Genomic DNA, 13,565 nt, shown 5'->3' on the forward strand with positions numbered 1-13,565 from the left:
TTATATTAAATACAGTTTTTAATATTGTGTACATATATATTTCCATAAAAAAAATTCAGATGGTTGTTTAAATAAAATACTACCTCTAGTTGAGTAATTTTTTTCAAATTTCATATTTGTTTGCTTTTTATCATTATAAATATCTATACAAAATTTGAATCATCTATCTGTAATTATATCCATAGTTTACTGAAATTTTGCGAAAGTACTGTATTCAGTTAAAGTACCACTTCTGGTTGCTGGAAGTGGCCTAAAACTCGGTAGTATTCCTTGTTTTACATAAAGCAAGTGTACAAAATCTCATTGACCTAGGTCAAAACATTTTTAAGTTATCGTGTTTACACATAGACAGACATAATTTTAAAAATGATATTTTCAGACTCAGGAAGATCTATAACGTCAAGATTAATCAAAATCTTGGAAATTGGATTTTTTCACACTTCCTATACTTTATACTATGTATACAAGCAGTACTAGGGTGTTGTACCGTGTTAGCCATTATGAATGTAGAGAAAAGCCAAGCAAAATGACACCTTTTATTGGCTAACTAAAAAGATTACAATATGCAACTGTATACAAGAAAGTAAAAAAGGATGGATATTTACCAGTAAGTCTTTAGTATTATTTTTGTAATTGATTTTGTTTTCCTTTAAGCACTTAAGAATATTATTTTTGCTTTAAAGAGAAGATCGGTGCTTAGGCCATTAGTGTGGAATAGTGTTTAGTGTTTAAGACTTTGGACTATAAACCCTGAGATTGGGGGTTTCAGATACCACTACTGACTCTGTGTGACCATGAGCAAATCACTTGACTTGCCTGTGCTCCAATTAAAAAAACAAAAGAAAAGTAACCAATTGTATTTCAAGTGTTTTAAGTTTCCATGGATAAGGGTGTCATCCAAATGAATAAATAGTATTTTTTTTTCATATTCAGTGTTAGATTTCTTTATTTTTATCCCCAAACTACCTAAATAGCATTTAAAATTAGTAAATTAGCTTTGTATCGCCATATTTAATATTGCTTAATATTGTATGAGCTACGCCAATTTTAAATGAAAATGTACCAATATGTATAACGTTATTTTGGAGTTCATATTGTAATGGTTTTTTTTGGTTTAACTTAGTATAGTAATTGCATATATCTGTTTTTTCACAGGTTAAAGCTGTAAAATTGTTCTTTACAGCTGAAGAAGGAAATGACCCTGTCTGTGTTGCAAAAAGGCATTTTCTTGAGACTGGTGTGTACTGACATTTATTGGATTTTACAGTTAACTGTAAGGTTGTCTTATTATTTCATGTATGTGGATATAGAGTATTTAATTTGTGCTTAAGATATGTCAGATGTATTTACTGTACATCTGTCTATGAAGTACAGTATGTGCCTTAATTACATGAAAGTAATTTTGTTTTTATGGTCAACACTTTGGATATCAATTTCCACAATGTATTTAAGTGTTTTCAATGGAATATATTACTCAGCAGTTTAGATTGCAGTGTACTATGATTTTTTTTATCTTCATTATTAATTTCTCAGTAATGCTTTGGTAATGTTGAAATTTGATGACGCCATGCAAACACTCAAGGCTTTCAGTACCAGAGGCAGGCAATCGACTTACTTTTCATTTAGAGAGTCTTTGATTTTGTGTCTCTCGTTCAGCAATTAGCTCCTTTTGGGCAAAAGAAGCATATAACCCTTCTTGTTTTTATATCGTGCAGACAATGTTTGCTGAAAGCATTTTCCATGCCAAGGCAACTTTTAGATTTTTGAGTTGTACAAGTGAGTTGTACAGTTTTTCTAACAATTGACATCAGCCTCCAACATAGTATGTTATCAGTATTCTTTTTGCACTTGTCTATTTAAAAAGTTATTAGTTATAGCTCAGAAGGTCTACCATGTTTGTTAACATTGTGAACTATAAAAAATGACAATGACATGGACTGTATTATATGTAACATTTCAAATGTTTACTTTAGGAAGAAACTTGTGTATTATATAAACTTTATACATCTTTTGCAAACCAGAGTTGTGAGAGGCAGAGCCTATGCATTAAACTATTTCTCTTAATGATCCTACATAAAAAGATTAGCAAGGGATAATTTATAAAACAATTAACCAATAAAGAAACCATATAGTTGATTCCTTTCTTTGCAGTTGAGGTACAGTGACTGTAAAAAGTGGATGTTTTCGCATTTTGTTATTATACATTGAATCACGGGCAGCTCAGTGGCGCAGTGGTAGTACTGTTGCCTCACAGTTAGGAGACCCGGGTTCTCCCTGCGTGGAGTTTACATGTTCTCCCCTTGTCTGCATGGGTTTCCTCCGGGTGCTTTGGTTTCCTCCCATAGTCCAAAGACATGCAGGTTAGGTGCATTGGCGATATTAAATTGTCCCTAGTGTCTGCTTGGTGTGTGTGTGTGTACCCTGTGGTGGGCTGGCACCCTACCCGGGATTTGTTTCTGCCTTACACCCTGTGCTGGCTGGGATTGGCTCCAGCAGACCCCCGTAACCCTGTGTTAGGATATAGCGGGTTGGACAGTGACTGACTGAGTGACTGACATTGAATCAGAAGAAAAGACTTTAGGTCAAAGTGAAAACTGATCTTTACATAGTGGTCTAAGTTAATTACAAATATTAATATACTGTATAGATAAATAATTGATTGGACAAGTACCCCCCTTTAATGTAACATACCTAAATCATAACTGGGGCAGCCAGTTGGCTTTAGAAATCACATAATTTGTTAGATGGAGATCACTTATCTGTATTCAAAGGGTTTTAATTGATTGTAGTTTGGAAGCACCTTACCTGAAAGGTCCAGCTTGTGGTGTTTTAATATTGTGGCCTAACCTACACAATAAATACAAACAAATATTCCAACTCTGAGAGAAGGTAATTGAAAAGCACATCTCAAGTAATGGAGTCTATAAAAATATTAAAGTCACTGATTATCCTTTTGAGAGCAGGTTATCCACAAAAATTGAGCTGTCTTACAAGAAGAAGACTATTGTAGGAGGCCACCAAGAGACCTATGATTATTCTGAAAAAGTTAAAAGTTAAAGCTAATAACATTGGAGAGACTATTCATACCACAGCCTTTGCCTAGGTGCTTTACCAGTCACTGATTTATAGGGAAATGACGAAGAGAAAGCCACTGTTAAAAAGTAAAAAAAGAAAATGCATGTGACATATCAGATAGAGATACGATTATTGTCTAGGAGGGAGGAAACTGTCACAAAATCTGGCCACACAAAAATGCTTTTTAAAGAAAATTTACTGAAACAGAAAATGCAAAAATTATAGTTCAAAATATAAGTTTCAAAATTGCTTCATTGTCAATAGCTACATTCAAAAGATGGGAACCACAAACTTTATTCTCTAAGCAAATCAGAAAACTGAGCCACTCTCAGATGACTTAACAAGAACCAAGCAGAATTGACCAAAGGTCACAAACTTACCGAGTGATGGAAATAAGGACACTTAATGAAACTAATGCTAATACGTCCTTGCAGAGACAGATATACCTTTTTATACTAGTGAAATGCTACAAAGATGACCATTTACATCACCTGGACATTCTTGTCCAATTAGGACATGCACCCGAACATCATTAAAAATAATTAAGCAATAAATTAAACAATAAAGTCAATCTGTTATAAAACAGTTAACCAATAAGGGTTACTCGCAAAGACCCTTTACACACACAATGCTACATCGCTGGCTTTTCCGAAGTTGTGACAGCTCAGGCTGAGTGGCAAAAGCATAAAGTTGAGCTGGAGGTGTCACTAAGACAGGAACTACGGATTTAGGTGTGAGAACTGCAATCTCTTGCTTACTTGCTGGTTTGCTTATGCAACACCTGGCCTTCACGTCTACCATTAATCAAACAACTATAAGTTGCTAGTTGCATTGAATTCAGTTGCTCCTCTCGTGTAGTCTTATATTGCATTAAAAATTTTGATAGATATAATTCTCTTTGGAAATGCATCATGCAGTGCTTTACCTTGATCCTTTTGTGTATTATCTGGTGTTCTTCTCAGTATTTATCAGCCAAGAACTCAAGAAAACTTGCATCATAAATTTAGTTGTTTTACACTGCAGTCATCCCATTAATTGTGTGCAGTTGCATGAAAACATTTATAGTGTATTTTATCTGCTTATGCTTTTCTCTGTTGAACTTTTAACATTTATGGTATTTTACTTCTTTAAAGCCAACTTAATGCTTGAACCGGTCCTTTGTTTAGCACCGTTTTTTTTTGTTTTTTGTTTTTTTTTTTAAAAAACAACTTTAAGTAATATAATTTTCTTAAAATAGTATCTTTGATAAATGATAAACTGAGGTGCCAGTATTGTTGTTTGCTTTCCCATGTACAGGTATAATTGTGTATTTTCTGTAATATAATATTATTCATTTTATTTATTAAGTAGGGAAGCTTAAGTATTTTAAGTGTTTTGCTCATCCATGTGTTTCTGTTTTGGCTATTAAAGCCATGTAATAAATATATCTTGCCAAATTCATTAAAAGCTAGGTTTGTTTTATCACTTATTTTTTTATTAATTTTTAATTTTTTTAAATGGATTTAAAACTGTTATTACATAAACAGTTCTTCAAGTAAATTCATAACAATTCGACATAACAGTTATTTCTTGTGTAGTATTAAATTAACGACAAAGCACTAAACAATGTCAGTCTAAATGTTGTATCTTAGTTATTGAACTATAGAGTCGTCAGATAAAAAATTCTAATATAGCATTTAAACAGTAGTGAAACATGCAAGTTATAAATATAAAAGTATAGTTTATTTTTTGTGTTGTTGATATACTTTCAGTGGACAATTGTTTAGGCAGACCTGCTGATAATGTATTAATCTGCACATACAATCAGCCAGTCATGTACCTGCAACTCATTAACTTAGGTTGTATTCATGCAGACATTACAGTGACTTTGACAGTATATGATAGATGGTTCCAAATGTTATGATTCAAACTCAACAGCTGTCCTCCTGGGATTTTTTTGCATTAAAGTGTCTAGAGTTTTTTAATTTGTGTTGTGTAAATAAAAAAAATATTTAGTGAAATTATATCTGTGGGTGAAAACAACTTGTTAAAGACAAACAAGGAGGAGAATATCCAGACTTGTTCAAGCTAAAAGAACGGCCACCTGTACTCAAGTAACAGGTCTTCACAACAGTGGTGCAGAAAGACATCTATGAACACATTGGACATTAAAACTGAAAGAAGAATATACCAGCTATGAACAGGAAGATAAATCTTCAGTGGTCAAGTGATTGCCAGACTGGACAGCTGAATATTGAATAAATGTTAACTGTTCTGATAAATCTGTTCCAACATGCAGATAGTGAAGTGTGTTTTGGATATTAACACCATGAATATATTGATCTATCCTATGTTGTGTTAACATTACAGGCTGTTGGTGTATTAGAAGTGTGTGGGAATGTTTTCTTGGAACACATTAGGCATTTGGATACTAATTCAGCACCATTTTAATGCCACAATATACCAAAAATGTGTTTCTGGCTATGTACAGTACATTTCTTTGTAGTTAGAGTTTACCCTATTTGATATGGATATTTAGAGCAGGATAATGCAACGCGTCACAAAATATGCATCATCTCAATTAGTTGAAATGAACTTGGTAAATTGGTAGTCATCTCAGTTTACTCCAGTTATGTGCACCATCAGTCCATTAGAGCTCATTTGGGCTGAGTTGGAAAAGGAGGTTCACAACATGAATGTGTAGCTAGAAAATCTGCAAAAACAATATGATGCTATCAATTCAATATGGACCAAAATCCATGGAATGTTTCAAGCATGATGTGAATTTATGTCTCCAAGAATTCCTACCTGATACTATGGTCATGTGATCACTCAGTTTAGGTACTTATTTTTAGCTTTTGGATAATGCCATTAATAAGGCCAAAACATGAAATTATATAAATATACTACATATACAGTAGTTAAAGACTAACATGCACTTTTTGTTTTTTATTATTTCATTTAGAAGATGCAAAGGAAACTCTTGCCTTAATGCCTAACCATAAAGTGCGAGAGAGAATGATACTGCGTGCAATAAACAGATTTGGATTTGGAGAAGATGGGTGCGCCCAAGGATGGCTTAGTATTCCACATGGAATGCGCCTCTTTTACATCCATGCCTGCTGCAGCCAAATATGGAATGAAGCAGCTTCCTATAGAATTCAAACATATGGCAGTCATGTGGTGCAGGGTGATCTTGTGGTTAATACTGCATATGAAGACAATTCAGGCTTAAGGTGTCAGGTAAATTTTTTTATTTTTTATTATTTTTACATTTCAATATTAATAAAATTATACTTAACATGGTATACAGTTGTTATTTATATTGTACATGCAGGTTTTTAAAGTAGTTCAGTATAATGGATCGATTAATCATTCAGTTTGCTGTATCGTCTTTATTTGATGCATGGTTACAGAAGTTGAAACCTAACTTCACAGCAACAGGTGCAAGTGAAGAACCAAACTCGGGCACAGAACTAGTCAATTGCATGACACTGTCATACATACACTGAAAACTTATAACTGAAAAAGCAAGAGGGTAACAAGTAAGAAATAAATATACCATTGTATAGTATAATACGGTATGTATAAGTTGTTTCTTTCATACTCTGTTATCTTTTATAGGAGGTTCATGTAGTTTCTGCAAAAGAAGCAACAGACAACTTTTATTCCATAGTACAAGTACGTGGTTTCTTTTATAAATGTTTCAATTTGACTTTGCTTTTTTACAAGATGGCTTACATGTTATGTGTATAATCAAAACAATGTGACTTACGTATATTCAATTAACATAAGTTTTCTTCAAAGTATACTAATACATAATTGTAAATAGATATACACATTATTTAATAGTGTGAATTGGCACAGCACTCTTTAAAAGAGAAACGGCTAATTGTACAATAACACTTTTTTTATAAATTTTTTGCTACAGTATTCAAATCCTCCCATGCAGGCAACTATTCTGAGAGTAACACTGTAGACTTTTAAACACAAAATGTAATAATGTTATATTTTTCCCCTACATTATGTTTTGACATAAATCTGTTATTTAACATACATTTAGATCTGCAATTTGTCAGTTTGAGTTGGGACTAAATAGCACTTTCCTTTTTTAATATCATGAGAATGGTGTTAACAAGAACAGGCCATTCAGTCCTTCTTGTCAATCCCTATTCACATAAACTTTGCAAAATATCCTCAACTCCATATAACTGAGTAACCGATAAAGATATTTTATTATGTAAGCACAAAGATAACATTAAAGGTATATACAGTATTGTATTGATATTATTCTTGTGTTTAAGCATTAGTTTTTCTAGGAGAAACATGAATGAAAAAAGACACTAAAGATATGACATTTTCACATGAACACATTCAATAAGTTATTAATACCTACTGCAAAAATTGTAATGGTCTTTTAGAAAACTGTTTCACAATACTGAAAATAGACCTGTACCTTAACTTGAATCTTATCGGTGCATTTGCTTAACTCACTGTAGTTGTAATTCTCCTTTCCTCTTTCTCTGAGTTCTATGTGAAAGGAGGTTATACCATTTGTTTTTTCCAAGAGATAGGTGAATGTCTCAATATTTCCAGTCCACCAATGGCAGGTTGTAGTACAGGAAAAAGAGTATTTTAAAGATTATACATTTTCAGTATAGAAAATAAACTACTGGATGTATCAGAAAGAATGATTTGTTATTTTTTTTAAAAAGTGCCTAAATCATTAACAGTATAAATATTTAAAAATATAAGATGACTTGTGACATAACTTAAGTTTTCAGGAAAAACATTATTTCTTTACTAAAATATTAGAAAAACCAATGCTTGTCCGTAAGTAAATTTGACCAATTTCAGCAAAATGTATAAAATTCCTTATTATTCCAGTTGCTGAAAGATGAAAAGAAAATGTAACATTACCTCTTGGAAGCAAGTGCAATCTCAGTTTTAATCTCTCTATATATAAAATACAACGTCTGTCTGTCTGTAGGTCTGTCCACTTTTCACAAGCCTCACTCCCTCTTCACTCACGCGCCAGCCTCGGGGCGTATCTTACATCTGCTTAGCTAGTGAACGATAGAACTACTTAACGGATTTAGATCGGGTGTATTTCCGGTTTATTTTGCAACTTCCCTCATTGCGCTAAGAATCATAGTTTGCTTGCAGGAGTGATATATTTGCGCTAATCCAAGACAGTGACTGCAGACCGAGAGCAGGGGGAAGCATGACGTCAGGAGTGGAGAGCCAGGCCCTCCTCACTGTCTTTTTCCACAAATACGTGGGCGGAGCCACTGGGTACAGCTAATTTGCATGCAGACTTGTAATGTGGGATTGGGTAAAGGTTAGAACCGAAACAATCAACAATAGTGAACAGCAAACAAAACACAAGGGCAAACCAAAAGAGAAGTCAGGAACATAAGGAAGTTGAAAGCCGTAACGAAATCTAGTGCTTGTGCTTACTTGATAAATAACCTAACTGTTCTGAAATCTACATTGCAGAACTGCTGTATTTACAGAATAACTTCTAAATATTGAATCGCTACTCAAGATAATGTGAAACATAACTGTGTGTCGTATAAACAAAATATGATAACAGAAAATAAAAATAAAAGTGCTTGGAATAAATCAAAAATGACACTAAAAACGCAAAATGAATTCCTTAAATGAAAAACTTCATAAAAAAACAGCAAATAACACAAAAGGAATAATATTTATTTTTGACAATTAGAATAAATGTCAGGTAAACATAAATAACATGCATAAATTGTCAAATCTCCTTAATCCAATTCAGGGTTGCAGTGAGTAAAAGGCAGGAAACAGCCTAGTCCATTGCAGGGTCCAAGTATGTATATATTTATACTCATATTCAATTGGATTCTTTATTCAGCCTAACCCGCATGTCTCTGAAGATGTGGGAGAAACACCAACTTCAGAAATTAACAGAATTTATTTTCAATTGTTCTTTTTAGTAAGATGCAGCTGAATTATTTACTAAGGTTTATGAATGAATAACTGTGAGCTTTCTTTCACTGCTGTCTACCTGTATGAAGTTCTGTAAACTGAACACATGCTGGCACACGAGTCACATAAATCATTTGACACCTTATATAGGCTCAAAACAGAACACATACAGTGGTGTGAAAAACTATTTGCCCCCTTCCTGATTTCTTATTCTTTTGCATGTTTGTCACACAAAATGTTTCTGATCATCAAACACATTTAACCATTAGTCAAATATAACACAAGTAAACACAAAATACAGTTTTTAAATGATGGTTTTTATTATTTAGGGAGAAAAAAATCCAAACCTACATGGTCCTGTGTGAAAAAGTAACTGCCCCCTTGTTAAAAAATAACCTAACTGTGGTGTATCACACCTGAGTTCAATTTCCGTAGCCACCCCCAGGCCTGATTACAGCCACACCTGTTTCAATCAAGAAATCACTTAAATAAGAGCTGCCTGACACAGAGAAGTAGACCAAAAGCACCTCAAAAGCTAGACATCATGCCACGATCCAAAGAAATTCAGGAACAAATGAGAACAGAAGTAATTGAGATCTATCAGTCTGGTAAAGGTTATAAAGCCATTTCTAAAGCTTTGGGACTCCAGCGAACCACAGTGAGAGTCATTATCCACAAATGGCAAAAACATGGAACAGTGGTGAACCTTCCCAGGAGTGGCCGGCCGACCAAAATTACCCCAAGAGCGCAGAGACGACTCATCAGAGAGGACACAAAAGACCCCAGGACAACGTCTAAAGAACTGCAGGCCTCATTTGCCTCAATTAAGGTCAGTGTTCACGACTCCGCCATAAGAAAGAGACTGGGCGAAAACGGCCTGCATGGCAGATTTCCAAGACGCAAACCACTGTTAAGCAAAAGAACATTAGGGATCGTCTCAATTTTGCTAAGAAACATCTCAATGATTGCCAAGACTTTTGGGAAAATACCTTGTGGACTGATGAGACAAAAGTTGAACTTTTGGAAGGCAAATGTCCGTTACATCTGGCGTAAAAGGAACACAGCATTTCTGAAAAAGAACATCATACCAACAGTAAAATATGGTGGTGGTAGTGTGATGGTCTGGGGTTGTTTTGCTGCTTCAGGACCTGGAAGGCTTGCTGTGATAGATGGAACCATGAATTCTACTGTCTACCAAAAAATTCTGAAGGAGAATGTCCGGCCAGCTGTTCCTGAACTCAAGCTAAAGCGATCTTGGGTGCTGCAACAGGACAATGACCCAAAACACACCAGCAAATCCACCTCTGAATGGCTGAAGAAAAACAAAATGAAGACTTTGGAGTGGCCTAGTCAAAGTCCTGACCTGAATCCAATTGAGATGCTATGGCATGACCTTAAAAAGGCGGTTCATGCTAGACAACTCTCAAATAAAGCTGAATTACAACAATTCTGCAAAGATGAGTGGGCCAAAATTCCTCCAGAGCGCTGTAAAAGACTGATTGCAAGTTATTGCAAACGCTTGATTGCAGTTATTGCTGCTAAGGGTGGCCCAACCAGTTATTAGGTTCAGGGGGCAATTACTTTTTCACACAGGGCCATGTAGGTTTGGATTTTTTTTTCTCCTTAAATAATAAAAACCATCATTTAAAAACTGCATTTTGTGTTTACTTGTGTTATATTTGACTAATGGTTAAATGTGTTTGATGATCAGAAACATTTTGTGTGACAAACATGCAAAAGAATAAGAAATCAGGAAGGGGGCAAATAGTTTTTCACACCACTGTACTTTGCAAAGGGTGTAAAAAAAAAAACTATGGTTCAAGCACAGTTATAAAATTTTACTTTTTTTCTTTACACAAGTTATTTAATCATTTAGTTACAATATGAAGCGTCTGATGTATGTTTAAAGCCGAGTGTTCATTTTGCTTAATGCTTTTCATCCATCAAACTATTGCCTGTTGCCACTTCATTATATGATCCCTGGGAGCCTCTTATTGCAGTGTTTGTGGCATGTGTGACACCATCCTGCACAAAGCACCAATCCGTTACAAAACCAACAAACAACTTTCAGTGCTCACTCATGCTCAGTCAGGTTAGAGATGACAATGAACCTAACGAACATCTTAGAAATGTGTGAGGAAACTGCAGAACTTGGTTAAGACCCACATGAGCATGAGAAGAATGATCAAATGCCACAAAGTTAATGAAAAGTTGGTAATTGCACTTAGTTTTCTGCACTTACAGAGCAGCAGTAGTAATTACTCTTCCACTCTGATATAAAATCACATGCCTAATAAATACAGCAAAAAGGTACAACTTGGTTTTTGGTATTGTAGCCATGATATCTGATGTATGTAATCTTTGCAGTTTGGACAATTGGAAACAATACTCCTATAAGAGCAAAAAATGTCCCTATTGCTTTGACCTGTGTATAAACCGACTTTCCAAATATTACTTGTTCTAATGGATTATTTAACATTCATTTATAATGAAGGCACTGTAAATCTATCATGGATAGGCTCTGTACATTCTTCTTCTTTTTTTATTTCTGAAAGGTGGTGCTTCCAATGCCTGGCAACAATATAAAGTATCCAGAAAATAAACTTGGAGACTGGTACAAGGAAACATTGAAGAGACATGGATTAGAGCTTTGTAAATTTCGTATAAATTCACTGAAACTCAATATACCCGGATGCTATCGTCGGTTGCTGGTTTTCCCTAAAAATTTTAAATATAAGCTTCATGAAGCCAATGTCCTTGGCACAAATAAGGAAACCATTCTTGCAAATGACCTGTGTCCTAAATCAGATTCATTACCATATTTATCTTTGTCATTCGATCTTAATCCTTCCTGCTATGCTACAGTGTGTCTTCAAGAAATAATGAAATGTGACCTTTAAACATTTTATATTATTCTCAACATTTTTTGCATTTTGCATGGCTCTGGTGTATTACCTTTTATTACAGCATACTTATGTGGTTATTTTCAGAGGAAAATTATGCATTTCATTTCAGTAGTGAATATTGTAAATAAATCAGTTTTTTCACAGTTTCGGGTATCATTTATATGAAAATCTCGCAAAAATTGTTTTTTTCAGAATTCAATTGTGAAAAAAGTTTTTGTTAATTGCCTGTTATATTTTGTAATTACATTTACTGAGAGAAATGTGAACTGAAAAGTTTTGATAACTCGTTTACCCTTAAAGTTATAAAAGCATATTACTAAGTGCCAATTGTGCTATATTTTCTGACAAACACGAGGAATAGAATAATTTTATTGTGTCTTTTGTCCTTTGAATGGGTGATGTTTTAACTTTAGATTTCAGATAAATGGCAGAGGCCTTAAAGACACTTCAAGCTGGACAAGAGTGAAGTGTATTTTGGGAATGCTGAAAGGCAGTGTAGGACCTTAGAATTTTTTTTTCTAACCAGTCTGTTTGCAGCTTTGCCCTGCCCAGGGTTTGTTTCCTGCCTTGCGCCCTGTACTGGCTGGGATTGGCTCCAGCAGACCCCCGTGACCCTGTAATTGGGTTATAGCAGGTTGGATAATGGATGGATGTTTGCAGCTTTTGATTCCCATGGGAATTTAGCCTTATGTTTTGTGGTAACTTGTCTGTGTTTTGAGAAACTGTAAAAAGTTAGCCTCTTTGTTAGAAGAAAGAAATCAAGGTGTGTATATAATTTGGTTGGAAAGGGAAGATACAGTGGATGCCTTTTATTATTGTTCAATAAGAGTCTCAGTTAAGTTTTTAATTCAGTTTAGTTTACTTGGTGCTTTCTTGTAAAATGGCGTGTTTGAGTGCTGCCATTCTGTCACTTTGAAAGGAGACAGGGACATTTTAAATGAAGTTTACTATATGTTTAGCTGCTGGATGTTTTCCAAGGAGCTCTGTCTCTGGCAAGAAATCTTTCTTTTCACTTTCCAATTAAGGATATATAATGCAAAACTAAGGAACTTGGCCATCTGGAAACTTTCATCTGGGACTAAATGAAAACTACATAAACCCACCCAGGTTTATCTGTGATTATTTAAAGGAACAAAAGATGTTTCATGTAATCTCTTGGTATTAAATAGAGTTGAAGTAAATTAGTGAAAGGAAAAGAGAGTCCCAGCCAGCGAGCATCCTGCCATTAGAGGTAACCAGGGTTGAATACATGGGTACAATATAGACAGTGAGACAGGTAAGAGGTTACAGGTAACAGTTATATAGCCAGTTCTGATATTTATTCCTATCTCCTATTAATAACAGCCTAAGAGTTTAGTCGGTATGTTTCATGTCAGGTGATCTTTAACATGATAAAACTTCCTTCAGTGGTGAATGCTGCTGCACAAAAAGCGTTGGCGGAATAGAACTTTTAACAACTTGAAGTACAGAGAAGGATTTCTGTCTGTCCGTAAGTACCTTTGCTTAATTTTTTTACAATAACATTGATTGATCTAATTAATGATTAAAGGAACATTGCACTCCTTTTAAAACCACTTTTAAAATACTTTTAGTAGATCATTAATTATTTTATAGGAAACAAAACATTCTATCAGAAACCATCGA

General features: G+C 34.4%; 1 protein-coding gene across 2 annotated transcripts in view; it reads left to right on the forward strand.

The window, feature by feature from the left end:
- Positions 1-12,066, forward strand: part of pus7l (pseudouridine synthase 7 like) — a 54,771-nt gene extending 42,705 nt beyond the window's left edge. For both annotated transcript variants that reach the window (XM_039760891.1, XM_039760889.1), the window contains exons 6-9: positions 1,156-1,237; positions 6,020-6,297; positions 6,679-6,735; positions 11,571-12,066. In XM_039760891.1, the coding sequence (XP_039616825.1) occupies positions 1,156-1,237; positions 6,020-6,297; positions 6,679-6,735; positions 11,571-11,915 (762 nt within the window). In that variant the 3' untranslated portion in view covers positions 11,916-12,066. The remainder of the gene's footprint in view (positions 1-1,155; positions 1,238-6,019; positions 6,298-6,678; positions 6,736-11,570) is intronic.
- The last annotated feature ends 1,499 nt before the right edge of the window (positions 12,067-13,565 follow it).

This window comes from Polypterus senegalus, chromosome 8 (assembly GCF_016835505.1).
Source record: "Polypterus senegalus isolate Bchr_013 chromosome 8, ASM1683550v1, whole genome shotgun sequence".
Taxonomy (NCBI): domain Eukaryota; kingdom Metazoa; phylum Chordata; class Cladistia; order Polypteriformes; family Polypteridae; genus Polypterus; species Polypterus senegalus.